General features: G+C 52.6%; 3 protein-coding genes across 11 annotated transcripts in view; 1 reads left to right on the top strand and 2 right to left on the bottom strand.

Annotated features, from left to right (window-relative positions):
• The window catches only part of PITPNM2 (phosphatidylinositol transfer protein membrane associated 2), a 127,522-nt gene extending 115,564 nt beyond the window's left edge, over window positions 1-11,958 (top strand). For 8 of the 9 annotated variants that reach the window (XM_071763717.1, XM_071763708.1, XM_071763715.1 and 5 more), the window contains 8 exons: window positions 1,452-1,600; window positions 3,940-4,056; window positions 4,718-4,834; window positions 5,198-5,346; window positions 5,951-6,100; window positions 6,182-6,365; window positions 7,130-7,258; window positions 7,500-11,958. In XM_071763717.1, the coding sequence (XP_071619818.1) occupies window positions 1,452-1,600; window positions 3,940-4,056; window positions 4,718-4,834; window positions 5,198-5,346; window positions 5,951-6,100; window positions 6,182-6,365; window positions 7,130-7,258; window positions 7,500-7,838 (1,334 nt within the window). In that variant the 3' untranslated portion in view covers window positions 7,839-11,958. Of the gene's footprint in view, window positions 1-1,451; window positions 1,601-3,939; window positions 4,057-4,717; window positions 4,835-5,197; window positions 5,347-5,950; window positions 6,101-6,181; window positions 6,366-7,129; window positions 7,259-7,499 lie in introns of those variants that run through there. The other variant, XR_011729785.1, reaches the window with a different exon arrangement.
• A 106-nt stretch (window positions 11,959-12,064) lies between these two features.
• On the bottom strand, window positions 12,065-17,370 carry ARL6IP4 (ARF like GTPase 6 interacting protein 4). Its single transcript, XM_071763732.1, has 6 exons — window positions 17,193-17,370; window positions 15,544-15,746; window positions 14,915-15,247; window positions 14,395-14,512; window positions 13,111-13,180; window positions 12,065-12,924 (listed from the first exon to the last, which is right to left on the bottom strand). The coding sequence occupies exons 2-6, from the start codon at window positions 15,731-15,733 to the stop codon at window positions 12,868-12,870; spliced, it is 768 nt and encodes a 255-aa protein (XP_071619833.1). The 5' UTR covers window positions 15,734-15,746; window positions 17,193-17,370; the 3' UTR covers window positions 12,065-12,867.
• Window positions 17,371-17,853: 483 nt separating this feature from the next.
• Window positions 17,854-25,355, bottom strand: OGFOD2 (2-oxoglutarate and iron dependent oxygenase domain containing 2). The gene is made up of 7 exons (XM_071763727.1): window positions 25,136-25,355; window positions 24,991-25,047; window positions 22,553-22,663; window positions 21,480-21,579; window positions 19,853-19,977; window positions 19,202-19,459; window positions 17,854-18,447 (listed from the first exon to the last, which is right to left on the bottom strand). Exons 1-7 carry the CDS (start codon window positions 25,256-25,258, stop codon window positions 18,175-18,177), a joined length of 1,047 nt encoding a protein of 348 aa, XP_071619828.1. The 5' UTR covers window positions 25,259-25,355; the 3' UTR covers window positions 17,854-18,174.
• Between the last annotated feature and the right edge of the window lie 876 nt (window positions 25,356-26,231).

Below are 26,231 nucleotides of genomic sequence, written 5' to 3' on the forward strand. Positions count from 1 at the left end.
AATCCTGCCTGCTTCCTACAAAAAATCTGGAATTTACCAATCTGAGGACTTGAATGAGAAATTAAAGGTTGGGACACGACCAGGAGCTGCCAGGGTGGAAGAGAGGGAGTCAGAAATGGCTATGAGGAGGTGCCCATGTGCTCTGGAAAAGCCATGTTGATCCGTGAACATCCTCCTCCTCCTTCCCATGGCTCTTCAGAAAAGAAATGGCCATTAGGATGAGGGTGGCCAGGGCACAGCCCTGGGGATGTGTTGGTGCCATAAAACCTCCACATGGTGCTGCAGTAGGTGCTTTGTGTAAGCCTCTGGAAGGAACTGGTGGGTCCATTTTTTCAGGTCAGCATCTCTGTTAATCACCAACTAGATTTCCCTTATCAAGAGGGGTTTGTTGGATCATGCCTTATACCTGACAGCTTTCCTGGAAGTCCATAAATAGGGAACGTTGTCAGAGAGAAGAACCAAATTCAAGAAAGTTCTTGTCAAAGCTCCAGCTTGCAGCCTGCATGCCCCCACAGCTCCTCCTCTTGCTCTCTTGATCTGATCTCTTTCCATGGCTGCTTTTCCTTCAGGCTGGAGGATGCAGGGATTGAGGATTCCTCACAGCTAGGGAAGCAGCCCACACCTTTAGGGTCTGAGGCTTTTCCTGTCAGAAAGGATGAGTGTGTGGGCAGAGTTCAGGGCAGTGTTGAAGTGTGGTGGTGTCAGTGGCTGTTGGACACTCGTGTGTGAGGGGAAAAACTCCTCTGCATGTCTGTAACCTTTCCCACCCAACATCCCAGTGTGTGTTTCAACACCCAGTCATGAAGTCCTGGTGCTCCCAGGTACTTTTGTTAACCCACTGCAGGTTCTGAGCTCAATGTCTTGGTTCCCTGTGACATGGTACCCCAGGAGGACTTGTTGGGGGCTGCCAGTCCTGGTAGGATGTGCCATGTACCCTGCCTTGTGGTGCCTGTCATGGGCTCCCAGTATTCAGATCCTCTGCAGTGTGACCAATATCTGGATGCTGTTTCTTGGTGAAAACTAAAAGAGTTGGAAGCAGGGCTGGAGGTGGCCTGGGCATGTCCTGTGGTTGGCACAGCACAAATCCTTCCTCCTCCAGGTCCAGGGAGATGCATTTCTGTCTCACGTTTTGGCATGTGGGTTCCTGGGTTCATTGAACATGAGCCTTGGATCCCTTCCCCAGACTCTGGGGTAACAGCCAGTTAATACCTGCCCTCTAGTGCCTTCCTATTTCCTTAAATAAAGGAGCTCAAGTGCTGGTGCTCCTTTGAGTTCCTCCTTTGGTTTGAGCAAACCCTGAGCCCTGGGGCAGCTGTTCCCTCTCAGCGTCTCCAGCAGCCAGGGAGCAACCTCCTGGTGTGCCTGGAGCGAGGAACCAGAGCCTCCAAATACTGTCACAGTGACCACACGTGTGGGAACCTGCTTGGTCTGAACAAATCTTTTGCTTCTAGTTGCTACCAAGTGGTGGGGAACCAAAAGGATTGATTATGCTCTCTACTGTCCTGATGCTCTGACCGCCTTCCCCACCGTCGCGCTGCCGCACCTCTTCCACGCCAGCTACTGGGAGTCCACAGACGTTGTCTCCTTCCTGCTGAGACAGGTATGGTTGTCCTCTCCACTCACCCTTGGGTCATCTTTCTGCTGAAAAGTATTTTGGGCTCTTTGTTTTTTCCACTGCACCTTCCATAACTCTTGCTCGACACATAGTGATGAAAAAATACCCTTTGCTGCTGCTGCTCCATCTTCTTCCCTTGTTTTGTGTTTGGTAGCAGAGCTGCAAAGATGTGCTGGCACACCTGGGCAGTTTGGGTGGGGGTTTTAACAGTGGAGCAGGTTTCAGATGGGCTCTCCAGGGAGCCATGAAGTGAACTCAGGGTCATTTGCTGTCAGATCCCAGTAGCAAAAGCCAGTGGCCCTTGTTTCTTGAAGTGAGCTATTTGTGTGTGTGAGTTTGGATCTCAGGCCTGAAACTTAAAGGGAACTTTTTGATGTACAAAGAAAAATTGCACAAAATACAGTAAAAACAAAGGAGTAGTTTTGTATGAGATTGACATGAGTTTATAGGCAGAGCTGGGTTCTCCATTTTGACTTAAGTTATTTTGACCTCCCCTAGAAACTCGACCATCGTCACCACATTAGGATTTAGTCCTCATTCCTCCAGTACAAAGCAGTTCTCCTGGGGATAGGTAAATGGGATTGCTGGTGTCTGGAGTCTGACACCTCCCATTCCATTAACATACATTTGGCTTGAGATTTAAATTTACTGTTTAAAATGCATTTTCCCTAAAAGAAATATTTTTTCCCTCAGTCCCTTGGTGATGCGGGGGAGTTGTTTGCCTTTCAAAGTATGAAACCCCCAAGGAATTGTACATAGAGCTTGGAGCTGGAAAACAAAAACACAACTAAAAGCAACTCTGTGGATCGTGTTGCCTACTTCAGCACTTGGGTTTGCTTTGTGTTAGCTCAGCTGTTCAGCTGTCCCCACTCCCTTCCAGCCTCCTCTACTGCAGCTCTCAATTATTTCTGATTCTGTTGGCAAACTTTCTTTCAGTGCTGTCTTCCAAATAATGTGGGAACCATAAACAACAGAGTTGTCAGTGCTGGTGGCAGCAAGAATCCAGTGAACCCCTTTCTTCCTGGGCTGTATCTAGCCCAGCAAGACCTCTCTGTGCTTGCACACACTGCTGGATCACCTGCTGGGAAACCCTAGCCCTGCACCAAACTCAGCCCCACAGGGCTGGAGAGAGAGATCCTTAATTGCTCCTGAGTGGGAACAGTCATGCCAGTCTTGTACACAAGATGCTCAAGAAATAGCCAATTAGTCAGGATTTAGCCCAAACCTGGGTCTGTAGCACAGCGTGGTGCTTCAGATTTTCTCCATCCCTTCAAAGCCTGCTGGGGGCTGCCTTGGTGGTCTGGCAACACCCCATGCCTGTCTTTACTCACTTGTCTCTGCCTTGAGTCCAGGGTTTTCCTCATCCCCTATCATCCTGCTGTCCTTCCAGAGCACCAGGCCACTTCTTCCCCTAATAAGGACTTGTTTCTAATTGCCTCTGAAAACCATCTCTGGACAAAATGTAAAAGTAAGCTGGTGAATAGCTTGGCTTCCAAAGGTTAAATCTTGTTACAGCAAGTCCAAATAGGACTCAAAATAGATTCCTGATTTAAATAATTTTCAGTAAAACTTCTTCTTTTGTTTACTTTGGATTTCCATGAACTCCCTCCCGAGCAGGCTCATCCTCCCTGGGGTCCTTTTTCCATTTCTCTGGAAGAAAAACAGCTTCATCTCTGCAGAGTGAGCTGGCGCCTGGGTCAGACCACTACAGCCCAGGTCAGCTGGAGAGCTGCTGGCCACAGAGAGTATGTTCAGGACTTTGTAAAAGAGCCCACACCTTAGAGGCTTCTTAATTTCTTGGTGGGATGAGATCACTGAGGACTACTCCCAATTTTGGAGTTATTTGTGTAGGGTCATCTCCCACTCTTACAGCAGTCTTTGAGGTGTCCCCTCACCTTTGGCTGTTACTCCTCCTTTTACCTTCTAGAAATTGTGAGCAGTCTAGGTAGAATTTCATCCTCCTCTTTCCAGGTCCCTGCTTTTCTATCCCTGTGGCAGGAGACAGGTGTTCAGAGGAGGAGAGTGGTCCTTCAAAGACCATTGGAAGAGACTGATGAATGCCTGGAGAAATGGGAGATATTGGAGTTCAGGGCTTGTCCTGCTGTGTTTGAGTCAGTTTTGTACCTCCTAACAAACTAAAGAACCTGTGTTCCAGCCAGGATTAAGTCAGTGCTGGCCACCTGCAGCTGACAAGCTCAACACCTGGCAGGTGAACTCGGGCCACATCTGGCCAGGCATTGCCCTTACTCAGGGGTGCAGAAGGGCAGGAGGAGGGGGTCCTGGTGCAGGTGGGTGATGACTCCATGGGCTCTGTGCCCCTGCAGGTGATGAGACACGAGAACTCGAGTGTTCTGGAGCTGGATGGGAAGGAGGTGTCTGTCTTCACCCCCTCCAAGCCCCGGGAAAAGTGGCTCCGCAAGAGGACACACGTGAAGCTCCGGGTAAGGGTGGGTTTGGGTTGGGCTGCAGGTGCAGCACTGAAGGCAGCCAGGGTGGTGCCTGTGTCTGTCCATGGCAGAGATGACATTGCACGACTGGGATATATTGGTGATTCTGTCCTACTGATGGATCTGTGGAAGAGCAACCCAAAAGGTCTGCACCGGCGAGGTCTCCTCTTGGCACTGGGCTTATGGAAAACACAGAAAGTGTTGGCTGTGGGTCAGAGAAAGGGACTGAACATCTTTCAAAGTCCAAAAGTGCAAGTTGCCTGCTCTGTAAATGCCCTTCGCTCCCAGGAAATGTCTCTGATTCCTGAAAGAGGGCAACTCACTGCTAGAGCTGAAACAATGTCAGCAGGTTTCTCTGGCAGCTGCTTGCATTGCATTGGAAATCCCAAGTGTGGAAGTTCAGAGCCAGTGTCAGGACTGATGTACAGACTGCCAAGGAAATTGTCTCTTTGGCCATGCCCACTCATATCCACCCCATCAGTGTGGGCACCTCTTCCACAGATCAAATGCTTTTCCAAAGCTGAGATCTGTGGGTGGAGAAGAGAAGGGGAACATCACAAACACCCGTGCTCCACTGGTTGTATTTGGCATTCCCTGAGAGGCTGTGCAGCTCTGCAAACTTTTTTATTTTTCCTTTCCCTCTTGACTTGCACAGAATGTCACAGCCAACCACAGGATAAACGATGCCATTGCTAATGAAGATGGACCCCAGACCTTAACTGGAAGGTTTATGTATGGTCCCCTAGATATGGTCACACTCACAGGAGAAAAGGTATTGTGTCTGCTATGGGGGTTGCACACTGGGGGGGGACAGGGACAGAGCTGGGCACTGGTTGGTGTTCCCTTGGTCCCTGATGGGGTTTGCTACCTTTGCATCATGGCCAGGTTCCCCTGCTGAGACTTGTGTGGTGCCTCCTACCAGGGAGAGCCTTCATCATGGTGGTCTTCACCATCAGGGCCAGGTTTCATTCCAGCATCCTGATGTTTGGGTGCTTCTGAGCTCACATCTGTGAAGTGCAGAGCGTGGAAGCAGCCCCAGCCCTGCTGCCATCCAGAGGGGCTTGGGTTGGGAGGTCCTGTTCTACTCAGCACTGTCTTTAATGCTGTTGTTTGACCCAGCCTTGCTGTCTTACAGGTGGACATTCACATCATGACCCAGCCACCCTCAGGAGAGTGGGTGTACTTTGACACAGAGATCAGCAACAGCAGTGGAAGGATTTCTTACGTCATCCCCGAGAACCGGCGCCTGGGCATTGGGGTCTACCCCGTCAAGATGGTGGTCAGGTGAGGTACCTGGGGGTGCCAGGGCCCAGTTTGCTAGAGGAACAAAAGATGAATTCCACAGCCTGGTTTGCCAGCAAGAGGCACAATGGCATCTGTGTTCTAAGAGGAAAATCTTTGTTTTATTCTGACTGCTCCGTCATGAGCAGGATGGTAATGGAGCTCCCATTGCAGGAGCAAGCCTTCTGCATCACAGATGCATGGCCCATGGTCATCTCCAAAACTGCACCATTCAGCACATTTTAAAGATCATAAACTTGTCCTTGAGGGACAGGACTTTGTACTTCTGATAATTCAGAGTGCAGAGGCTCTAGCTCAGCTCCTGCTGCTGTTCTTGAGCTCTGAAAAGGGGAGGAGACATCTTCTCAGTGGTGAATCCAGCAATGGTTTTCTGGGAGGAATTTTTTTGCATTACTGATGCCAGGGCTCCAGAGTACTATTTTCATCCCCACTTTAACACCTCATGCAGCACCTCTCACTGCTGTAACTTGGTGTGACCTCAGTGTTAGAGCCTTTGGGCTGGGTTTGGGTGATCTAAAGGCCTTGGTGATACCTTCTGAAAGAACCTGTGTGTCTCGATGCCTCTAAATACCCACATCCCTTCCAGGGGTGACCACACGTATGCAGACAGCTACATCACAGTCCTGCCAAAGGGGACAGAGTTTGTGGTGTTCAGCATTGATGGCTCCTTTGCAGCCAGCGTGTCCATCATGGGCAGCGACCCCAAAGTCCGCGCCGGAGCCGTCGATGTCGTAAGGTGAGCGGCAAGACCCGGGGCGGTCTGTCTGGTTTACCTTGACTTTCTCTGGTGTACTTTGACTTCTGTTTTTCCTTCCAGGCACTGGCAAGACCTTGGCTACCTCATTATCTACGTCACGGGCCGCCCAGACATGCAGAAGCAGAGGGTGGTGGCGTGGTTAGCACAGCACAACTTCCCCCATGGCATCGTCTCCTTCTGCGATGGGCTCGTCCACGACCCGCTGCGGCACAAAGCCAACTTCTTGAAATCCCTCATCACAGATGTAAGCCTGGGTCTGCTGAAATACAGCCATACCTTGGGTTTAGATTGCTCCCTGTCCCATGCCCCCCTCAGCACCAGGTTCTTGGCAACAATGTTACCTGCAGTGGAAGATTAATTGGTTCATTTTCTTTTCATCCTTGTGTTGCTCTACCAAAGTGTCTATGCTGTTAAATTGTGGCATCTCTGCTCTGCTCCATTTCCTTACTCGGCCTTCTGATGCCGAATACTTAATAGAACAGAGGCAGCAGAGCCTCCTTTCCCCGCATGTGCTCTTTTTTCACCTGTTTGGTGGCTTTCTGGCTGCCCGTGGTGTAACCAGGAGGTCTGAGAGGGCATGGAGCTGCTGCAGAATGGCTTTGCACCACACAGCCTTGATGAGAGACTCCAAGGAGCTGCTTCTTCCCAAGAATTTGACCCCAGGGAGGTCTTAATGTCACTCAGCCCAGAGCTGCAGAAAAGCTCCAGATAAACCAAGGTTTTCTTTGTCTGGCAAGTAGAGGAACAGCAGAAAAAGCCCCTTCCTTAACTCTTGGAGTGTTCCTGTCCCCCACAGAGCTCAAGGAAAGTCCGTGGATCAGCACACAGAGAACTCCTTTGGGATTGCTGTTCCTCCTCTTGTTCTGGTCTGTGAACATCCCCAGCACATTACCCAGAAGTTATTGACCTGAGATTCTCACAAATGCTGTCTAAAAGATAAAAATCTCTGCCTGTTGAGCAGCACAGGGTGCCCACACGTTCTGACTGTGTTGCTGTCTCTCCCCACAGCTCCACATGAGGATCCACGCAGCGTATGGATCTACTAAGGACATCTCTGTGTACAGCTCCATCAGCCTCCCCCCCACCCACATCTACATCGTTGGCCGACCCACCAAGAAGCTGCAGAGCCAGTGTCAGGTAGGAGCCAGCTTATCCCAGCTCTGGAGCTGTTTCTATGGGAGGGAGATGATGATTTACTCACTTTAGAGTGCCCAAGCTGGCGTTTGCCTAGAGGACAGAAACTCTCCCGCGCGCCAGCATCCGTCCCAGTGGCTCCACCCCATCCAACACCTTTTGTCTGACGGTGCTCTGAGGGAAACACCTTGCCCTAACACCTTCCCTCATCCTTTTTTTTTGTTGTTGTTTTTTTGCCCTGCAGTTCATCACAGAGGGTTATGCAGCCCACCTCTCCCAGCTGGAGTACAACCACCGCTCGCGGCCCGCCAAGAACACGGCGCGCATGGCGCTGCGGAAGGGCAGCTTCGGGCTGCCGGGCCAGGCCGAGTTCCTGCGCAAGAGGAACCATCTCCTGAGGACCATCTCCTCACAACCCTCGGCCACCGGCGGCAGCCACCGCCCCGAGCGCACCCAGAGCCAGTCTGAGAGCGACAAGGAGAGGGACAGGGAACGCAGCCAAAGAAGCATGAGCATCGCCACGGGGTGCTGGGGCAGGAGCGCGGCGTCCCGGCCGGAATCCGGCCTCCTGGGGCAGAAGTAGCCGAGGGCAGAGCTGTTGGCTGCAGCCAGCGGAGGAGAAGACAAAAGGGAAGAGGGACGAGGCCGGCGTTACGGGCTGGAAGGGTAAATATGGTGCTACTCTAATAAAACCGGGGTGTTCTGGGATGAGATGGGATGTTTTCCCGCTGCGGGAGCGTCAGGTTTGTGCAGCAGGAGCCCGAGGAACAGCTGGAAATTCAGGGTGATGAAATTCCGAGTGACAATGGCGCTCTCTCCTGCCTCCTTCTCTTATCCAGGTTTAGTGACTGTAAATTTGTGCCTCCTTGCCTTGTCAGCCATCGCTCCGCCTGACCGAGCGCTGTCCTCAGAGCCACAGGAGCAGGGGATGAGGTTGGGGACCTCGTTCTTGGTTGTCCCAGCAGTCGGACTGAGGCGTTCTGCTGGTGCCTGGGTGGGTTTGGGGGTTCTCAGCACGGTGTTTCCCCAGCTCCAAGCAAGGGATTTATTGGGGGCTGTGCCAGGCAGAGCACCCGAGAGCTTTACCTGTTCAAAGAGCTTCAAGTTCAGCCATTTTCTCAAGGAGTACGTACAGGGGCAAGGCATAAAGTTGTGTTGATGCTGTTGGGAGAGGCAGAATGTCAGCAGATCCGTGCCCAAGAAAAGTGGGGTTGTTGTTGTTACTGTTATTTTTTAAAGAGACCTTTTAGAAGCCGATGGAACTTAATGCATTGACCTATTAAAAGAGGAATACAAGCTATTTTGTTTGAGCTGTGACAAACCTCAGACACTTAATTTGCTGTTAAAGTCTCCAAATATTCTTGCTCTCTCTATATATATCATTTCCAAAAGTAACCACCATATATTTGGAAGCAGCTGAAGGCACTCAGCAGCTAGATAGCAGTGCAGTTCTTCTCATCCAGATGCAGGGTCTGACTCTCAACACCCACTCCTGAGATGTTTCCTTCTTCCCAGGTCCTCTCCAAGTTCAGTAGCAGATTTCATGGGAACGAGACTCGCTTCTTTTACCTGTAGTTACTGAACTGTAAAACCTCATTGTTTTTTGCACTGATGATTTTTAGAATGGAAACCTGTTACCATCTCATGTAGCTACACCCAAGTGTTTGTAGTGCATGACAATGAACTATTGCTAAGCCAGGGTGTGTGTGTGGGTATCTATACAGAGATACATCTGCACACACACTATACAGATAAATATATGTATATATTTAAAAAAAGAAACAAACAAACAAAAAATTGTGCAGAAGTTTTTCCAGCAGTAAGGAGACTGTAAGGAAGTGTGACAACAATGTCAGGCAAGCTTAAGGCCATATCTTAATTTTCCTGGTGTGTTTCCCAGTGGATGTGCCTGAGCCAACGGTTTGTGCGCTGCTGGATGAGCCGGGGATGGGGCTGCGTGGCAGAGGGGGAGCTGCCCGTGGGCAGGTGACACAGTGGCTGTCACCTGGTGTCCCCAGGGACACCAAGAGGTGTGTGTGGTACAGGAAGGGGAGCACACTGCTCCACAGCAGCCAAGGAGAACAGTGCCTAGAGTGAGGGCTTGCCAAAAAGCCCCCGAGTCCTGTCCCGGGTCAGCCCGGGTCCCTCCTTGCACACACCTCCTGGGGCAGGGGGGCAGCCCCCAGGGTGCCCATTTACAGACTCCAGTTGGCCTCTTCACGTGGAGATTTTCTAGTCCTCCCAGCTCTGTGTAACCCCGCTTTCCCCCCACCACACTTCCCTGTCTTTATATCACTTTCTACTTCTGAGGATCTTCTTTATAAAACAAAAGAATTTTTTTAGACTGGGCTGCTTGGTTTTATTACCTGTTTCAATACGAAGTGCAGGACGGCCGCACTGAGACACACAGCACTGTGAACACTGCTCTGCTCGTTGGCTCTGGGCCACAGTAGGCAAACCCAACTCATCAGACATCCAAGGGGTAAATCTCACCTGGTCATGGCCTCCTCCAAACGGAGGCAGAGGAGGGACAGTGCTGGAGCTGCCGACAGCATCCGAGCCAAGGAGCGCTCGCACCCGCTGCCCGGTGCTGCCCGCTGCTTCTCCCACGTCTTGCAAAATGCTGGACCACTTCTCTTTGGTAACTGCTCAGTGACAGAATGTATCTGATGACTTTTGTCACTGCAAACTGACTTCCCTTTCTTTCAACACTCTCTGAATGTACACCCAGAGCTGAGGGGGTTTAAAAACAAAACAGCGTGAGCTGTCCCAGCTTCTCGTTAGTTCAATGTTCTATCAGATGCCAATTGAGTAGGAAGCCAAGCCACAATCCATCCTTGTGAAGTCACCAAACCAAACAGCAAAATAATTTCTGCAAATTTGGATATGGCCTTTGCAAAAGTCAGCTTTCCTCCAAGTCCATCACCAGGGCATGTTCTGTACGTTTTCCAATGCTGATGAGATGTTCACATTTCCTTATGTATAGATATTGTAAAACAGAGGTGAATGTAAATGTTCAACATACAAAGAGGATATATAAAAACTGAAAGTTATTTATTTATGTATAGGAAAAAATTATGTCTGGAGGGACTGGAACCTTCAGCGTTTATTAATATTTAAAAATGTAGCTTTTTGGTTCAGGCATTATGTACAAAGCAATTATTTTATGGACCAAGTTTTATGTAACTTGTCAAGGAATGCAGAAGTGCAATATTCTACTCACCTCTCCATCACTTCATGCTTTAAACAGCTCCTAACCTGTCTGACAATCACAGCACTGCTCTCCTCATCCTTTCTTGAGCTTCTTGAAACTTTCCCAGGTCCCTTCCCTGGCCCCCCATCTGTTGCCATTGTATGGATCCAACACGGAGCAACAATTGTAGAGCAGAACCTTTATTGCTGCAATAATACAGATGAGGTGGGTGTAGTTACCAGGAAATATGCCAATAAGTTTGTTTGGTTTGGGTTTTGTGGTTTTTTTTTTTTCCTCCACCAATTCAGTCCATCAGAGTCTGCATCCATCTATCCTCAGCTGCCCCCATCTGGCACTCATCTATCTGAAGCAAAGATCAACGTGCTCCTCACTCACAAAAACAACAGCAATAGTTTAATTCTGTGTTTAAAAACTCTTTTGTTCTGAGCTGGTTTGGAAAGCAAATGCCTGTGACTCGACACCTTTGGATGCAGTGAGGGAAAGACTGAATGTATATTCCAACCTGACTAAAGGGGCACTGTCAGGTTACAGACCTGATTTATCTTTGGGACAAATAAGTTGTTTGCTTGGAAAGGAAAAAAATTAGGAAGTTTCTTGTACTCCTTCCTCTCGACGGTGTCTGGGCAGCCAGGGGTGCTCCTGCCACAGCCCTGTCCTGTCCTCCCACACTAGCACAAGGCAGCCCCTGCTCTGCAGGCTGCCTCAGCCTTTCTTTTTTTTTTAAATTGTTTCCATGGGAATGAGCTCAGATTTATTTATTTTATTTTTTTTAAAAAAGCAGCTTTTTGTCTTACTGCACTACAGACTTTCGAGCCGACGTCCCTTTAAAAAAACCAAAACACTAAAACAAGAAGAGCCCATACATTCCCTCTGAGCTGTTTTCCTGGGTTTGGTGAAAGTTGAGGTGAAATTCTAATACCAAAAAAAGTTTACAGTGTCTGAGAGGCGAGCCCAGAGCAGTAACAACTTGCCAAAGGGTCACTAACAAAGCCCCGCTCCGCCAGCAGCCGCCGTGCTCGCTGTAGCAGCCCCTCCTTCAGGTACCACCGTCTGCTGCATTTCCTGTTAGTTCTAGAAGCCTTACAGCCCCCTCCCCTTCCTCAACACCCTCCTCCGCCTGTTGATACCCCCCCAACTGTCGATTTTATATTCTGAGGACGTTACTTATATTTTTCTTTATAAAAAAAAAAAAAACCAACACAAACAAAGCTGCTTTCAGGGTAACAGCTGTGTGAGTGTGAGTGTGAGTGTGAGTGTTTGTGTGTTTGTGTGTGTGTGTGAAGCCACTGGAGGGGCCATGGCTGAGGGTAGTGGCCACACTGGCTCTGCCCCTGTGTGTACAGTGCTGTGCTGACACCTGCTTGTGTGTGACAAACCTTCTGTACAACTTCCTTCTCCTCCTTGCTGTCAGTGCATCGTTCCAACACCTGGGTGTGCTTTGTGTACAGTATCATTGTGACTTACACAGATTAAAGAAACAGGAAGGCTCTTCTCTGTCTGCTTTTTTTTGTTTGGGTTGTGGGTTTGTTTTCCTTTTTTTTTTTTTTGGGGGGGTGGGAGACCCTGAAAACAGACAAATCACAGAAGCCAAGGCATGAGCAGGCGCCAGTTTAATGGGGTTACAGCCACCAACAGGACGTGGAGACCCTCTGCACAGGTCACTCCTGCAGCACCCATCTGTCCCTTAACCTGCTTGTCCCTTTTTTCTTTGTGACAGGCTGCAGGTTTATGGACTCTGCAGTGGGGACAGGCCAGCTGTCTGCTCCCCAGCAGGGAGGGGACAAAACGTTGCATGCAGGAACAGAGAGCAAAGCACAAAACCACCCCGCAGCCCAGTGCTCCCCTGGCACCACCCCTGAGCTGCTCCTCCCTGGGGTGGAGGTGGTGGGGAGGAGCTGCAGCCCCAGCAGAGCTCCCAGCAGCTGCTCTGAGAGGGCTGGGGGAGTGTGAGGGGTCTGGGGGACACAGAGAAGGGACCAAGAGCAGCCCCTGAATGGAAGAGGTGCCAGGTGGGTATTTTGCAGCCCCAGCATATTCCCTGGCCTGGCTGCAGCACTGGCTCCCTCCTGCCCACCAAAATCCAGAGCTGAGGGGCAGCAGCACCTCTGGAGCTCATCCCCTGGGTGCTACTGAGCTCCTCCAGCCTCAAGAGGTCCATTGGGGCAAACAGGTCCAAGTGCATTGGAACCACAAGGCCCCAGACAGGAGAGGGAGGGGAGAAGCTGCTTGCTGGGAGCCGAAGCATTAAAATCTTTCTCCTTCCCAGTCAGTAACTTACAGAGTGGCTGCCAACAGACCCTGGGAAGCATCCTTGGTGCTGTCTGCATGGTCCAGAGACAGAGGCTCCCTCCTGGGCTGGCACTGGCAGCAGGACAGGCTCCTGGCACAGCCCATGTGCTCACTGCAGCATCCCTGTCCTCACCTGGAAGGCCAGCCCATCCCCACGGGTGGCTTGCTGCAAAGGGAGGGAGAGACATGGGTGCTCATAAGAATGAGGGACCACCAGGACCACCAGGACCAGCACCAGAGCTGCCAGGCTCAGTCTGGTAAGAGTCAGAGAGGTCCCCAGAGAGGCAAGAAACACTGTGGGGTGCAGCAGGTCCCCAGCTGCAGCTCAGGTTGGTGGTTAAGTCCCTGTTACCTTGTTGATCTCCTTGTGTCTCTCCTTGCTGACAATCTCCTCCAGGACTTCTCCATCTCCTTTAATGAGCCTGGAAGATAAGCACGGGGCCAGGAGCTGTGAGGGCCACTGCCCAGTTCCCACCAGTCAAGGTGTTCTCCAGCCACAGAAGGTACTGACCTACACCCCAAGGGCTGCTCACAGCCCCAGCTCAGCCCTGCAGCCACCACCTCCTGTCAGTGTCCAGGAGCAGGGGCTGAGCTGAGGCACAGCCAGTGACCACCCACCCCTGAGGTGCCATTTCTTGGCCATATCCAGCACGGGAGGCTTTTCCCTTGCTCAATGTCACCACACTGGAGCAAGGACAGGTCTGGGAAATCAGCATCCCCCAGCATGGGCCCTGTCCCAGGCTGTGGGCATCAGCTGCTGCATGCAGAGCTGGTCCCACTTCCACACAGCAGGAGAAAACCCTTGCAATAAAGGAACCTCCTGCCACCCCCCCATCTGCAGAAGCTTTGCTGTCAGCAGCAGCAGCCCCAGCCCCTGAAAAAAAACTTCTTTTTTTCACACAAAGTTCAGGTCTGGTTCTGGCTGCCCCAGGAAACTGCAGAGCTGTTCAGAAATGGGACCCAGTTTGGGCCTGAAAGGCAGCCAGACCAGGGAGCATCTTGCTGAGCAAATTCCAAGCAGTGCTGGAGGTGGCTCACACCTCCAAACATGAACAGAAATTTAATTGTCTTCATTACATGCCTGACAGGGGCCCAACGTTTGGTCCACACCTCCCAGAGCCCTGCAGGCTGCCTTCTATTTTAAGCCTGGGCTTGTCATACCCAATTCTCTCCAGCATGATGTTTGCTGCCTGCTGGAAAGCTGCAGTTTCTCTGGGTCGTTTCTATTTGGCAGCTGAAGAAACTTTGGGCTGAGTGTTTGTCTGGAAGCCTGAGGGGAGCACACACTGCACCCAGGAGCCAACCAGGGCTGGGTGCTTCAGAGCTGCAAGGTGAGTGGGGGGGTGACACAGTGGTTGTCACCTCTGGCACCTGGCTGTGGAGTCCCATTGGATGGGAAGAAGCTGAGCCCTTGTCAGCAGAAGGAACAACCCTGCTGCCTCCAGCTCTGGTGTCTGCACCCCACAGCTCCTGCCTGGTGCCCCTTGCAGGGAGCTCCAGCACAATTCAACAATTTTGTGTCAAACCTTTCCAGGTAAGTTAAACCAGGTCTCACAGGAGGAGAACTGTGATGAGGAAGCAGCTCAGGAGGGATGGGGAGGGACAACCCACCTCTCTTTTCCCCAGGGGATCATACCTGGTTCTCCCTGTTTCAGGATCCACAACTTTCCTTATGACACTCTGCCTTGCATCCCATTCCTCCTTGGTCATTGGCTTCATGGCCTGGATTCGGGATTTTTGTTCATCTGTCAAAACTGGAGCACATCAGTCACTCAGAGCTGTGCTGCTGGGGCACAGCCAGGGGCCACACCAGTGTCCAGTGTCCAGGGTCCAGTGATGACCCCCACAAAGGAAGGGACACTTCCCATCCTGTCACTGGTGATCGTGTCCCTCCCTTTGGCACCTTTGTTCCCTGCTCACATCTATAAACTACATCTAAAGACAAATGAAAGGATGTGGCTCCTCGTGTTTCCCTGGTGTGCTCGAGGGTGAGCAGGGGAGGCAGGGGGGAGGAGAGCCTGGAGCCCCTTGCTGTGCACATCTCTGCTCCCTCTGACACCTCCTGGGGTCCCAGCAAGGGTGACATTCAAGTGTCTTCCCCCCCAGCATCACCTTTCTGTGTCCTGGCTTTAGCAGGAGGGAAACATCACTGTTACCTGGCCCAGAGTCCACCAGAGATTCCTTCTGCCACTGCTCCAGGGAGGGGCCAGGCATCACATCCTCCTTGGCTTTCTCCTCCTTAGCCTTTTCCTTTGATTTCTTTTTTGTTTTCTTTATTCTCTTCTTCTTTTTCTTCCTCTTGTCCTTCCCTTTCAGTCGCTTTTTCTTGCCGTGCCGACTCCTCCTCCTTTTGGAGTCGCTGTCACTGGAGTCACCAGAGGAGGAGCTGGAGGAAGAGGAAGAGGAGGAGGAGCTGCTGGATGAAGATGTCTCAGAAGAAGAGGAACTTGCCTTCCTCTTCTTTTTGTCCTTTCTTTCCTTCTTCTTTTCTGCAAGACAGAAGAAGAGGTTGAGCAGAGCAGCTCAGAGCACCCCCTCCCAGCCTGGTTTCTCTCTTGGCTGAGCAGAGCCACAAATGACAGGCAAAGACCCCTCTGTGCCACCCACACAACAGAACCACAGTGCCAGACCAGCCAGAGGAGGTGCAGGGCTCCCCACGGGGCAGAGTGAGACTAAACCTGACCCAAAATGCACAGTGAGGTGACAGACCCTGATGCAGCTGGAGGCAGAGACCCCAACCCCACAAAAATGTGGTGCAAGTGTGGGGCCTCAGGCCCTTCCCCACCTTCTCCAGCTGCTGCTGAGCTGGATTTGTGTCTGTGTGAGCTTGAGGCTCGCTTCCTGGGAGGAGAGCTGCTGTCCCAGTGTGAATCCTTGCTGCTTTTCCTTCTTTTCTTCTCCTTCCTCTCCTCTCTGCTCCCAGATTTGGTTTTGCTCCTGCTCCGCGATCGCTTCCCAGACTCTCCCTGTGCCATCGTGGGGCAGCCCCTGGAGGGAAGGGGGTAAATCAGTGCTGGGGGGGCAAACCACCCTTGTTCAGCCCCAAAAACCTTCAATCCCAAACGTGGACACCCATCTCCTGTCATACTCCCTCACTGAGCTCCCAGCTCACCCTCCAAAATCTGTGGACAATCCAAATTTCACCAACCCCCCAAGACAGAACCCTCAGGGGAGAGCTGGGCCCAGCAGGGATGTCCCCAGGGAGTCCTCACAGACATCAAGCAGGTATTCCAGCAGGAAAACCTTCCAGCAGGAAAACCTTCCAGCAGGAAAACCCCCCACCAGGTTTTCCCTGCACTTTTCTCTGTCCCTAGATGTGACAAGGGAGGGGCCCAAGATCACGGCTGAGCCAGGGGGTTGGGATACACCTGGAGGACACAGGACCCGTGGATGGATCCTGTCAGGGGGTGCTGGATGGTTCAGCAACAGTCAGGAGAACACAAAGTCCTCCCCAGGCTGAAGGTGGAGTCAATCACCTCATTATTTAAGATGCCAGGAGCAGGCACAAGCCAAAGGGAGGAATGAATTTTTAATATTCCAATTTGCTTTTAGAAAACAGATTATGCCCTGAGCTGCCATCCCTGTCCTGCAGCCCCAGGCCAGAGAGCAGCATGATTTATGTCCTCATTAATTTAAACAACAAACTGACCCCAGCAGCACTCGCTGGGAAATGTTTCCTCCCAACCCCCCTTTAATGATTGCAGCGTTCATCACCCCCAGGTTTTGATTTGCTCCTCAGGGAGTCAAAACTCTGCTGGATTTCCGGAGGGGAATTTCAACCAGAGAAACAACAACGACTGAAAGAATTAAGGGCAGGGGAAGCATCCGAGGGTGAGTGTCCCCCAGCAGCTCTCCTGGGTGGGAGGCACCTGGGCCCTGGCTCTGCTCCATCTCTGGGTGAAGAGTTGGGTGCAGCCAGGAGCAGCCGGGACAGAGACGACCCCAAACCCACCCTGGCAGCACCTCGGGTGGTTCCACCTCCTCCCACCCCACACCTGGCTGCTCCTGGCCCCCCCCCCAGGCTTCCCCTGGGCTCTTGGATGTGGATGGGGCAGCCCCTTCCTTCTCCCTGCGCTGTGCTGGCCCTTTCGGAGCTCAGCAGAGGGTGCGCTGGCCCTTTAAGAACCTGCCCGAGGTGCGCTGGCCCTTTAAGAACCTGCCCGAGGTGCGCTGGCCCTTTAAGAACCTGCCCGGGGTGCGCTGGCGCTTTAAGAACCTGCCCGGGGTGCGCTGGCCCTTTAAGAACCTGCCCGGGGTGCGCTGGCCCTTTAAGAACCTGCCCGGGGTGCGCTGGCCCTTTAAGAGCGCGGCCCCGCAGCCTCTCTACCCCCCCTCTCGCCCCCCCCGCCCGTGTCCGTCCCACCCGCGGTGCCCCCATCCCGCTCCACGGCCCCGCCGCGGGTAGGAGGAGGGGAAGGAGCGGGAGGGACTCACCGGGCCCGGCCGGCACCGAGCCCACCAGTACCGAACCCACCGGTACCGAACCCGCCTGAACCCCGCCCCGCGCTGGTGCCTCCCCCTTTCCGCCTCGGCTTCCGGCCGGCACCCGAGCCGCGCTCTTTAGTTCCGGGAGCCGCCAGGCCCGGGTCTGGATTCTCCCTTAATTTTTGGGGCCTAATTAAGGGGAGAGAGGGAAGAGCTGATGGTGCCTGGTAAAGGAAGGGTCATGGCTGGGACAGGGACACGGGGAGAGCAGCTCCGAGTGCCCCGGCTGGCAGGAGGTTGATTAACGATGTCCCCAGCTGAGCGGGCTCTGTCCCATTCTCCCCATTTCCCTTCACTCAAAGGAGGTTTTTTGGGGAGTTTTGCTCTCTTGCTGGCTCCACAGCCCCTTTCTCTTTCCTTAGGCAGTCTGGCAGCTGTGGAAAGGCAATTTCTGTCCCAAAGAACTTGTGAAGGACTCAGAAACTCCTCCCCCCCCCCCCCCCCCCCCCCATGGGATCAGCTCCCTCCATGGCTCCCCAGGGATCCCACTCACCCTGGGCTGTTCCTGCTGCTCCCAACCTCCTGCTGAGCAGATCCCTCACCCCCACCCAGCAAACACCAGCTCTCCCCTTCCCCTGGCAGGGCACAGGAATCCCTGAGAAGAGCAGGGAAGCAGGAAGCACAGGGATTTATTGCACCATTCCCCTGGGATACTGCTGCAGACAGAGCCCCAGGCAGCTCCGGGTGTCCTCCCCCTGCACCTGGAAACACCCGTGGGGCCTCAGCAGGGAAGTGGGGTTAAGGCTTCCAAGCAGTTCTCCAGCCCAAACATGAGCCTGTATCCCAGCTCCAAGCTTCTCAAACCCAGCAGGATTGGGCCCACATCCCATCCCCACCGAGGTCCTTCCATGATTCCTGCATCCATCACTTGCTGTGGGGTGGGAAAGGAGCTTTAGGAACTGGGACTGGAGGAACCAAGCTCTTCCATCTGCTACAAGGCACAGGGATGAGCAGGCTGGGGCTCCTGGTCCTCAAGGGTTTCTGTGAAACCATCCCCAAACCCTTCTGCTGCCACCAGCTCAGGCTTCTTGTTGCACATGGGGCAGAGCTGGTTCCGGATGGAAGAGGCTCTCATCCAAACAATGAGGTTCCAACGTTCCCCAGAGGCAATGGGAAGTGCTCCATGGATCTGCCCTCCTCGGTGGAACAACCCCTGGGCTCCCACGTGCTGGATCTCTATGTACTTTGGCACTGGGGTAGGATCCTGGGAGAAAGGGAGGTGGAAACAGTGTTAAAAGTGCAAAGCCCTGAGGAGAAGAGAGCTCAGAAGTGACACTTGGCACCTCTGCAGCATGGAGAGCACCCACAGCACCCCTGAAATGCAGCCCCTGGAGCATGGAGAGCACCCACAGCACCCCTGAAATGCAGCCCCTGGAGCATGGAGAGCACCCACAGCACCCCTGAAATGCAGCCCCTGGAGCATGGAGAGCACCCACAGCACCCCTGAAATGCAGCCCCTGCTGCAGGGCCTTGGCAACAGTTCAGTAAAAATGTTTTCAATGAGACACAGTGCCAGGTCCAGGGGGAATTTAAAGACAACCTAAACCCCTATTTCTTCACCAGAATAAGGGTGTTTCACCCCTCTTTTGTCAGGAAACAGGGGCTGCACGTTTAGGGTTAAGTCTCACCTGAAATTAAATTCTTCCCTCTCTCTCAGGGACCTCTCTGCTCATTATTGCAGCTGGAAAAGCCCAGCTGGTCTGGGGCACCTCAGCTTCTGCTACAACAGGAGGCTCTGTCCTCTCCTCAACTTGCCTGTAAATAGCTTGCATATTGCTGACAAGCTTGGAGCAGAAAAGGCTCTGGTATAACCAAGGTGTTTTTAAAAAGGAAGAATGGTTTGGCTGTCAGAAGGGAATTATCTTCCAGAACACAGTTAATGCCTTGAAATTGGGAGGGGTGTGAGGGGAGGGCAGTGGAGAAGTGACTCAGGGTCAGGTGAGGGATGTGCTCAGTACCTGTCTGAAATCCCCAAAGTACAGGTTGCCTTCTGTGAACTCTTTTCCCAGTGAAACATTCAAGGTGACCTCTGCATTGTCATAGTGAGAGCTCAGATCCAGATCCTCCTGCAGGGAGTACTTGACAACAAAAGCTTTGTGGCTGTCCAGACAAGAGCCCCCCAGGTCAGGGTACAGCAGAGCTGTGATGGGCTGCAGGAATTTCTCCCTTAGGGGTGTGATGAAGGTTTCATCCATCCCCAGCTCGTTGAGCAAAACCTGTCCCAAAGAGAGGAGATGGGAAGAGCTGAGTGCCACGCTTGTTCTCTTCCAACCCTGCTGCTTGCTCAGGTAAGGGACTGAAAAGCAAAAGCTGCAGCTACAGGCAAAGGAAGGTTTAGGGTGGAAAGTGATGGGAAAAAATGGCAAGATCAAAAGGTGAGTGTTCTTTCAAAGCTGACTCCTTGATTTCAAGGTATCTGGCCTGAATACAAAGTGCTCTTGCTCTGAGACAGCAGCTCCCACCCCTTTTCCCTGCATTCCCCTGCCCTTTCCTCCCTGTTACTCCTTCCCTTCACCCCGAGGGGGCTTTGCTCCAAGTACAGGGATTTAGGGAAGAGTCTGCTTGTGAACACCGCCCCCTAAAGCACCACGAGAGCTCCTGAGCCCTACCCCATAATTATTCATGCTGTTGGGCCTGCCTTTGGGCATCTCAGACTGCTCGAAGTGCTCCAGCTCCTCCACAAAGGTTCGGCAGAATTCCTCTGTGAACACTGGGAGCCGGTAGATCCTTTTATCTGTCAAGAGAAGGGAGATCCTGAAGGAAAAAAAAAACATCCAAGAGTCTCCTGGCACTGCCTTGGGGTCAGTCAGAACACAGGAGCCATGGGCTGCACTTTGGGCTGGGAACCAAAGGGCTGGAACCTTTCCCTCGGATCAGCTCTGGGACCTTTCCCTGGGATCAGCTCTGGAACTTCTCCCTGGGATCAGCTCTGGGATCTATTTGTTGGTTTTTATGTTTCCCACCCCTCATTTCCAGGTTTCCCCATCCAGCTGGTGGCTCTGGCACTGATTTAAACTCCTGAGGGTGCCAAGGAAATGGTTTTGAGAGGGTCTGGAAGGAGGGTGGGGAATCAACATCTCCTCACAGGCAGCCCAGAAGCAGCCTCTGGGAAAAAAGGAGATTCCAGGGCATTTAGGGGATTCACAACTTTCTGGGAATGCCTGGCCCCTGGAGCTGCCTGGGCAGGTGAAGCTCTCAGGGTCTGTGTGAGGGGAGCTCAGAATCAAGGGGATGGAAGCTGTGGAAAGGCTCTGTCTGGAGAACTGGGCTGAGCCAAACCCCAGAGCCCTGCAGAACCTCACCATCCCTGTCTGGGTTTTTGTCTTGAGGAAAGGAGGCAGCTTGGCAGCTTCCCCTCTGCGTTTTGTCAGCATTTCTGGTAAGGAGAGAGCTTCACTGATGCCTCCAGGGAGGCTGAAAACCCAGCTCTGTTTTTAAAAGTCTGGAATCTACACTGCAGCTCCTTGAGACACCAGCTGGGATTGTCTGGCAGGGTAAAAGCACCTGGGGAGGGGAAAACCAAACTCCCCGGGCTACCAGGAGTGTTCCTGTTCCTCCAGCAGCCTCTGTGAGGTTCTGCTACAACCAAACCCCATCCCTGCTGCAGCCTCGGGGGAGCCCTCAGCAGCCTGGGGTGGGAAAAGCAGAGAACAGGATCTGAGCCAGAGCACAAGTGCTGCCCAACCCTGCTGGAGCAGGAAATAACACCCTGCTTGTCCCAGCTCTGCTGCAAACCTGAGCTGGGGAAGAAAAAAGGGCTGGAGAGGAGCTGCCATGGCAGGGGCAGAGCTCTGAGGTGACTGACTTTTTTTTTACCTTTTTTTTTACCTTTCTTCTACCTTTTTTTTTTTACATTTTTGTTACCTTTTCTTTAACCTTTTTTTTGAACTTCTTTTTTACCTTATTTTTTACCTTTTTTAACCTTTTTTTACCTTTTTTTTTTACATTTTTTTTTACCTTTTTTTCCCTTTTTTTTTCACCTTTTGCTTTTTACCTTTTGCTTTTACCTTTTGCTTCTTACTTTTTTTACCTTTTTTTACCTTTTTTTTACCTTTTTTTACCTGACTTTTTTTTTACCTTTTTTTTTACCTGACTTTTTTTTCACCCTTTTTTTTTACCTAACTTTTTTTTCCCCCTTTTTTTTTACCTAACTTTTCCCCCCCCCTTTTTTTTTTTAACCTGACTTTTTCTTTACCTTTTTTTTTTTTTTTTTTACCTTAATTTTTTTTTTTTTACCTGAGAAGGACTCGAGGTAGCTCAGTAGGCCATGGAGATGGGCACCAGGTGATGTGCAGTACTTCACAATTTCCAGAAAATCTGGGGCCAGGAATGAATCCTGGCACCAAGGGTGATAAAAACAAAGAAAACCACAATTAGCCTGCAGGGTCTTTTACAGCCCAAGGGGGGAAATGGACACAGGAAAATGTGTAGATCAGGGTCCCACTCGGGTCCTTCTGTGGCAGGAAATGCAGAATACTGGGGGGTTTCTTAGTGGCTGAGGTGAGCTGGTTCTGATGCTGGCTTTCCAAGGATAATTGGCCAGATTAATCCTTAGGATGACAGGAGAGAGCTTGGCTCACCCTGTGGCCTCCCAACAGGGAAGTGCAAAGTTTTTCCTCCTGGATTTAGGATTTTGTTACAGCCTGAGCACAACAGAGGGGCAGCCCCTGCTGCAAGCACTTCCCTCAGCAGCAAAATTTGTAGCTAAGGGATCAGAAAACCTGTGCCAACTTCTGGGTGTGCTCCTGCTGATTATCCAGCTGGGAAGGAAAGGAAAAGGCAAGGAAAAAACCAAAGGTGAAAATGAGGAAATCTGAGTATCCCACAACAACGAGGGCTGCCCTGGGCCTGCTGGGAGGGGGCTGCATGCAAGCAGCTGGCAGCTGGCAGCCCCCAGTGTGTGTGTTCAGCCCAGAAAACCAGATTTCAGCACCCCTGGTTGCTGCAGTGCTTTGGGTTCCATCCCTGAGCCCAGAACCAGGTCCTGGTGCAGCTTCAGTCCAGAGCAACCCTCACTCAGCTGAGAGCCAGGCAGAACCTTGCCTGCAGAACACACCACACTGCCCAAGTTTTTAATTCAGCTTTAACAGGCTGTGACTTGGTGTTAATTGTTTGTTGGGTTTGGGGTTTTTTTAATTTGTGTGGGCCTAAAAATATTTTATTTTATTTTTTTTTTAAATTCGGTTTTAATTCAGCCCAGCTCTAGCACTGGGAGCACACTCAGGGAGAGGGAACAAAATAAGAGAGAGCAAAAATAAACTGCTGGGCAAGTCCTGGGGGGCAAAATAGCCCCTGAGCATGGTGCCTACCTGCAGGACGTGGACCTCTGGGTGCTTTGGTTGGTAGCACTTGGAGATGATGGCTCTGCGTGCCACTGAGTGCTGAATCAACTCCCTCCTTCTCTGCACTTCTGCCTCAACCTGCAAGTCAAAAAATCAAAAAGAAAACTCAAAGGGGGTCACAAAACAATTCCTCATTGGTTTAGATCAGTTGTATTTGTGTTTCTGGGCACCTCTGGGAGGCAGAGTGGATGCCTTTGCTTTTCTGTAGTCGAGACAAATCCAATAAATGTCTGAGAGGCCAAGTGCCTAAGAGGGATTTGAGGCACAGTCCCATTATGGATGGCTTAAAAACCCCAAAAAGCCTTTCCAGGGATGTGTCAGGCAGAGCAGGGAGGGCTCAGCCATTCCAGGCATTCTGACACCTCATGTCTTGCCAGCCCAGGCTCTGGTTTATCTCCTGACAAAGCAGCTTTGTCCAAAATAAAGACATCTGCTGGGATGGGGCCTGTCCTGAAGGGATTACTGCTCAGTGCTAATGTCATTCCAGAGGGAGCAGCTGTAGGAGCAGCTGACTCAGGCAGCTCTTCCCATTTAATTACCCCCCACAAGATGAAGTTTATAACATTCCTTAGGAGTTTATCACATTCCTTAGCCAGAGGAAGGAAGGGGAGTGTGAGCAGCACCCCCTGCTCCTCACCCCTGGGCTGGTGTTGCCATCTGAAAAGGCAAACAGGTCCCTGGTTCATCCCTTTTATCTCATTCCCAAGGTCCTTTATCTCATTCCCAAGGCTCTGAAGGTCCTGGGAAGGCAGCAGATGAACCCAACTGGTTCCTCCTTCCTCTCCCTACCAGCTTCAAGGGCCTGGGGCACCAGGTTTGGCAGCCCTGAAGGTCCCAGCCCAGTGACTTTGTCACAGAGCAGGAAGTGTCACAGCACCCTGAGCTCTGTAAACTCAGCCACAAGCCCTGAGTGGGGAACCTGGGCTGGAATTGCTGCTGCACAATCAGAGCTGTGACACCTCCATGGCAAGGAACAACTCCCCCAGCATCTGCTGCCTCCTGCACTGAGTGAGTGAATCCCACTTTTTTTTTTTTTTTTTTTTTTTTTTTTTATATGATTTTGGAGTGTGCATTATGCCTGTGATATGGACACAGGAAGCTGTGTGCTAAGATCTGACCCATTCTGCAGAAGGTCCAGATGATTGGAGAGTTAAGATTCTAAATGATTAGAAATTATAAATTAGGATCTATAAATCCTAAGCTGCAGCATAAACTTTGTGTTTGCTGCTCATTCCCTGCTTCTGCTTGCAGCAATCCTGTGCCAATCTGGTCATAAATCCTGGGCTGCACCCAGGATTACCCCCCGTGAAAGATGTTTAATTTTGTATTATTAATTATTAATAATTAATAGGTCCTTCTGGACCTTCACCATAATATCCTGTTAAAAGAATCAAGCTTTAATCAGTGCTGTCATCATTTAATGCCAAAGATCCCTGTGAGAACCTGTCTGTCCTCTCAGTGTCAGGTGAAACTGAAGGGGGTTGTGTGACAGATCTGTCCCTGGACAGACAGACAGACAGATCCCTCCCTGAGGGGTGTCCTGGGGGCAGGTTCTGGGGTCTCCTTCCCCCTGCAGACCTCCTGGGAGCTCTGTAGGACCCTCAAGGCACTTTTCAAAAGGAACTGAGGAAAGATAAAATTAAAAAAGCTGACCCAAAGCAGGTGGGGAGTGGCAGGGGGCCATTTCCATGATGTGTTTAATTACAGTGTTTGCTGCCACTACAAACCCAGCCCTGGCACCACTGGGGAATTTTTTTTTTTCCTTTTGGTCTCTGCCCAGGCTCAGATTTGATCCAGGCAGAGAGCCAGGAGGATGGTGCCAGGCTCTGCTCCGTGATGCCCAGTGACAGGAGAAGGGGAAATGGATCAGAACCTGAGCACAGGAGGTTCCACAGGAACACGAGGAGAAATTTTTTCAGTGTGAGGATGGCAGAGCCCTGGCCCAGGGGAGTTGTGGAATCTCTGGGGACATTCAAACCCCACCTGGATGTGTTCTGTGTGACTGCTGGAGGTGACCCAGCCCTGGCAGGGGGGGGTTTGAACCCCAAGATCTTTCGGGGTCCCTTCCAACCCCAAATTTCTGTGATGCTGGGATCTGCCCTGGGGCTCTCTTGGGGATGGTGGCTCCAGCCACCCAGGGCTCTGCCAGGGGGATTTTTCTCTCTGCCCCTGAGCTTATGGACATCCCAAAAAGCCAATATCTGCCTGGCAGTGTGCGGGGGGCACAGAACCACGGGCAGCAGAAACCCCAGAACCGAACCCCTGAGAGAAGCCGGGGCGGGGGGGATGGGGATGGGGGTTTCCCCCTCCCTCCTGGGCACAGACCCCGCCTCAGGGGGTTCTCCCCGTGAAGCTCCGGTTCCCCGGGCCCCTCTCTCAGGATCTCCCGCCGGGGCCGCCCTCACCTCCCGCACCACGGCCCCGAACTCCTCCTCGCTCCGGCAGCCCCGGTCCCGCAGCGCCTGCAACACACCCGGCCCGTCAGCCTCCGCCCGGCCTCGGCCTCCGCAGCCGCCACCGGGTGAGGGGTGCCCTCCGTCCCGCCGTTACCCGCCCGTAGTCGCGGCGGAGCTGCGGTTCGTCCCGGTACCGGACGTGGAGCCCGTAGCGGCCCAGGAAGATGTTATCGGTGAAGAAGCAGGCGCAGGAGAGGAACGGCCGGGCCGCGGACATGTTTCCCGCCGGCGCGTCGGGGGCGGTGCGCCGGGCGCAGGTCCCTCTGCCAAACGGCTCCGCTTCCGGCCGCGGTGAGGGCGCGTCGGCAAATTCCGAACGCGGATTAAAACGGAGAGGCCGCGAAACTCGGCCGTTTCCTCCCGGTTTACGCTGGGTTTTTTTTGTTTGTTTCGGGTTTTTTTGACATCTCGGTGGCGTCACCGCTGCCGGGCCCTGCGGAAATGCCGCTTCCCCGCAGGCTCCCCCCTCGCTGCCCCAACCCTTAGCAAGGCCCCGTTTCCATCCCGTGCCTGACTCAGCGCTCGGGCGCGTCCGGAGCGCACGGGCCCCGCGCTGAGACCGCGGAGGAGCCGGGGAGGGGGAACGGCGGCGGCGGTGTCCGGGAACGGGCGCTGAGGCTGCGGGGCTGGGTCCGCTCGGAACGCCGAGGGTCGCCGTGGGTACTTTGTAGACGATCCCTAAGAGCCTCCGCTGTCGGGACCGCGCTCCCGGTTCCGCTGCCGGTCCCGGTTCGTCGGTGCTGTCCATGGAGTCGGTGCTGCAGGTGGCGGAGGAGGAGGTGGTGGTGGCGGCCGAGTCGTCCAGCAGCAGGTTCGAGGACATTTACCGGCTGCTGGCCGAGGGCTGCTTCCCCCCCAGCTTCTGCTCCATCAAGAGGAAAAACCTCAAGCGCTACGCCCAGAAATTCGTCGTCGACGGTGGGGACGTGGGCGGAACCGGGGGGGGACACGGGGGCAGACCCGGGAAGGGGTGGTCGGAATCCCGGCTGAGCTGAGGAGATCCCGGTGGAGGGGGAGGAAAAGCCCCGGAGCCCTGATGGGGCCTGCGGGGAAGGAGAAGGGAGAGGAAACTTCCCTGGAACCGGGAGGGAACCGGGAGGAACCGGGAGCAAGGAGAGGGCTGGAGCCGTTCTGCTGCCAGAGCGAGAGGGTTGGGTTGGTTCAGGCTGGGGAAGAGAAGAGGGAAAGCT

The sequence above is a fragment of the Heliangelus exortis genome, chromosome 19, assembly GCF_036169615.1.
Source record: "Heliangelus exortis chromosome 19, bHelExo1.hap1, whole genome shotgun sequence".
NCBI lineage: Eukaryota > Metazoa > Chordata > Aves > Apodiformes > Trochilidae > Heliangelus > Heliangelus exortis.

Bases quoted from the DNA above. Each gene is read 5' to 3' on its own strand.
- ARL6IP4 (XM_071763732.1), bottom strand. From the start codon at position 15,733: ATGGCACAGGGAGAGTCTGGGAAGCGATCGCGGAGCAGGAGCAAAACC. The intron at 13,181-14,394 runs GTATGATCCCCT...CTTATCTTCCAG, and splicing joins CCTGAAACAGGGAGAACCAG to GCTCATTAAAGGAGATGGAG. The intron at 12,925-13,110 runs GTAACAGGGACT...CTCCCTTTGCAG, and splicing joins GACACAAGGAGATCAACAAG to CAAGCCACCCGTGGGGATGG.
- OGFOD2 (XM_071763727.1), bottom strand. From the start codon at position 25,258: ATGTCCGCGGCCCGGCCGTTCCTCTCCTGCGCCTGCTTCTTCACCGAT. The intron at 21,580-22,552 runs GTAGGCACCATG...CCTTGGTGCCAG, and splicing joins CAGAGGTCCACGTCCTGCAG to GATTCATTCCTGGCCCCAGA. The intron at 19,460-19,852 runs GTAGGGCTCAGG...TCTTTGGGACAG, and splicing joins ACAGCATGAATAATTATGGG to GTTTTGCTCAACGAGCTGGG.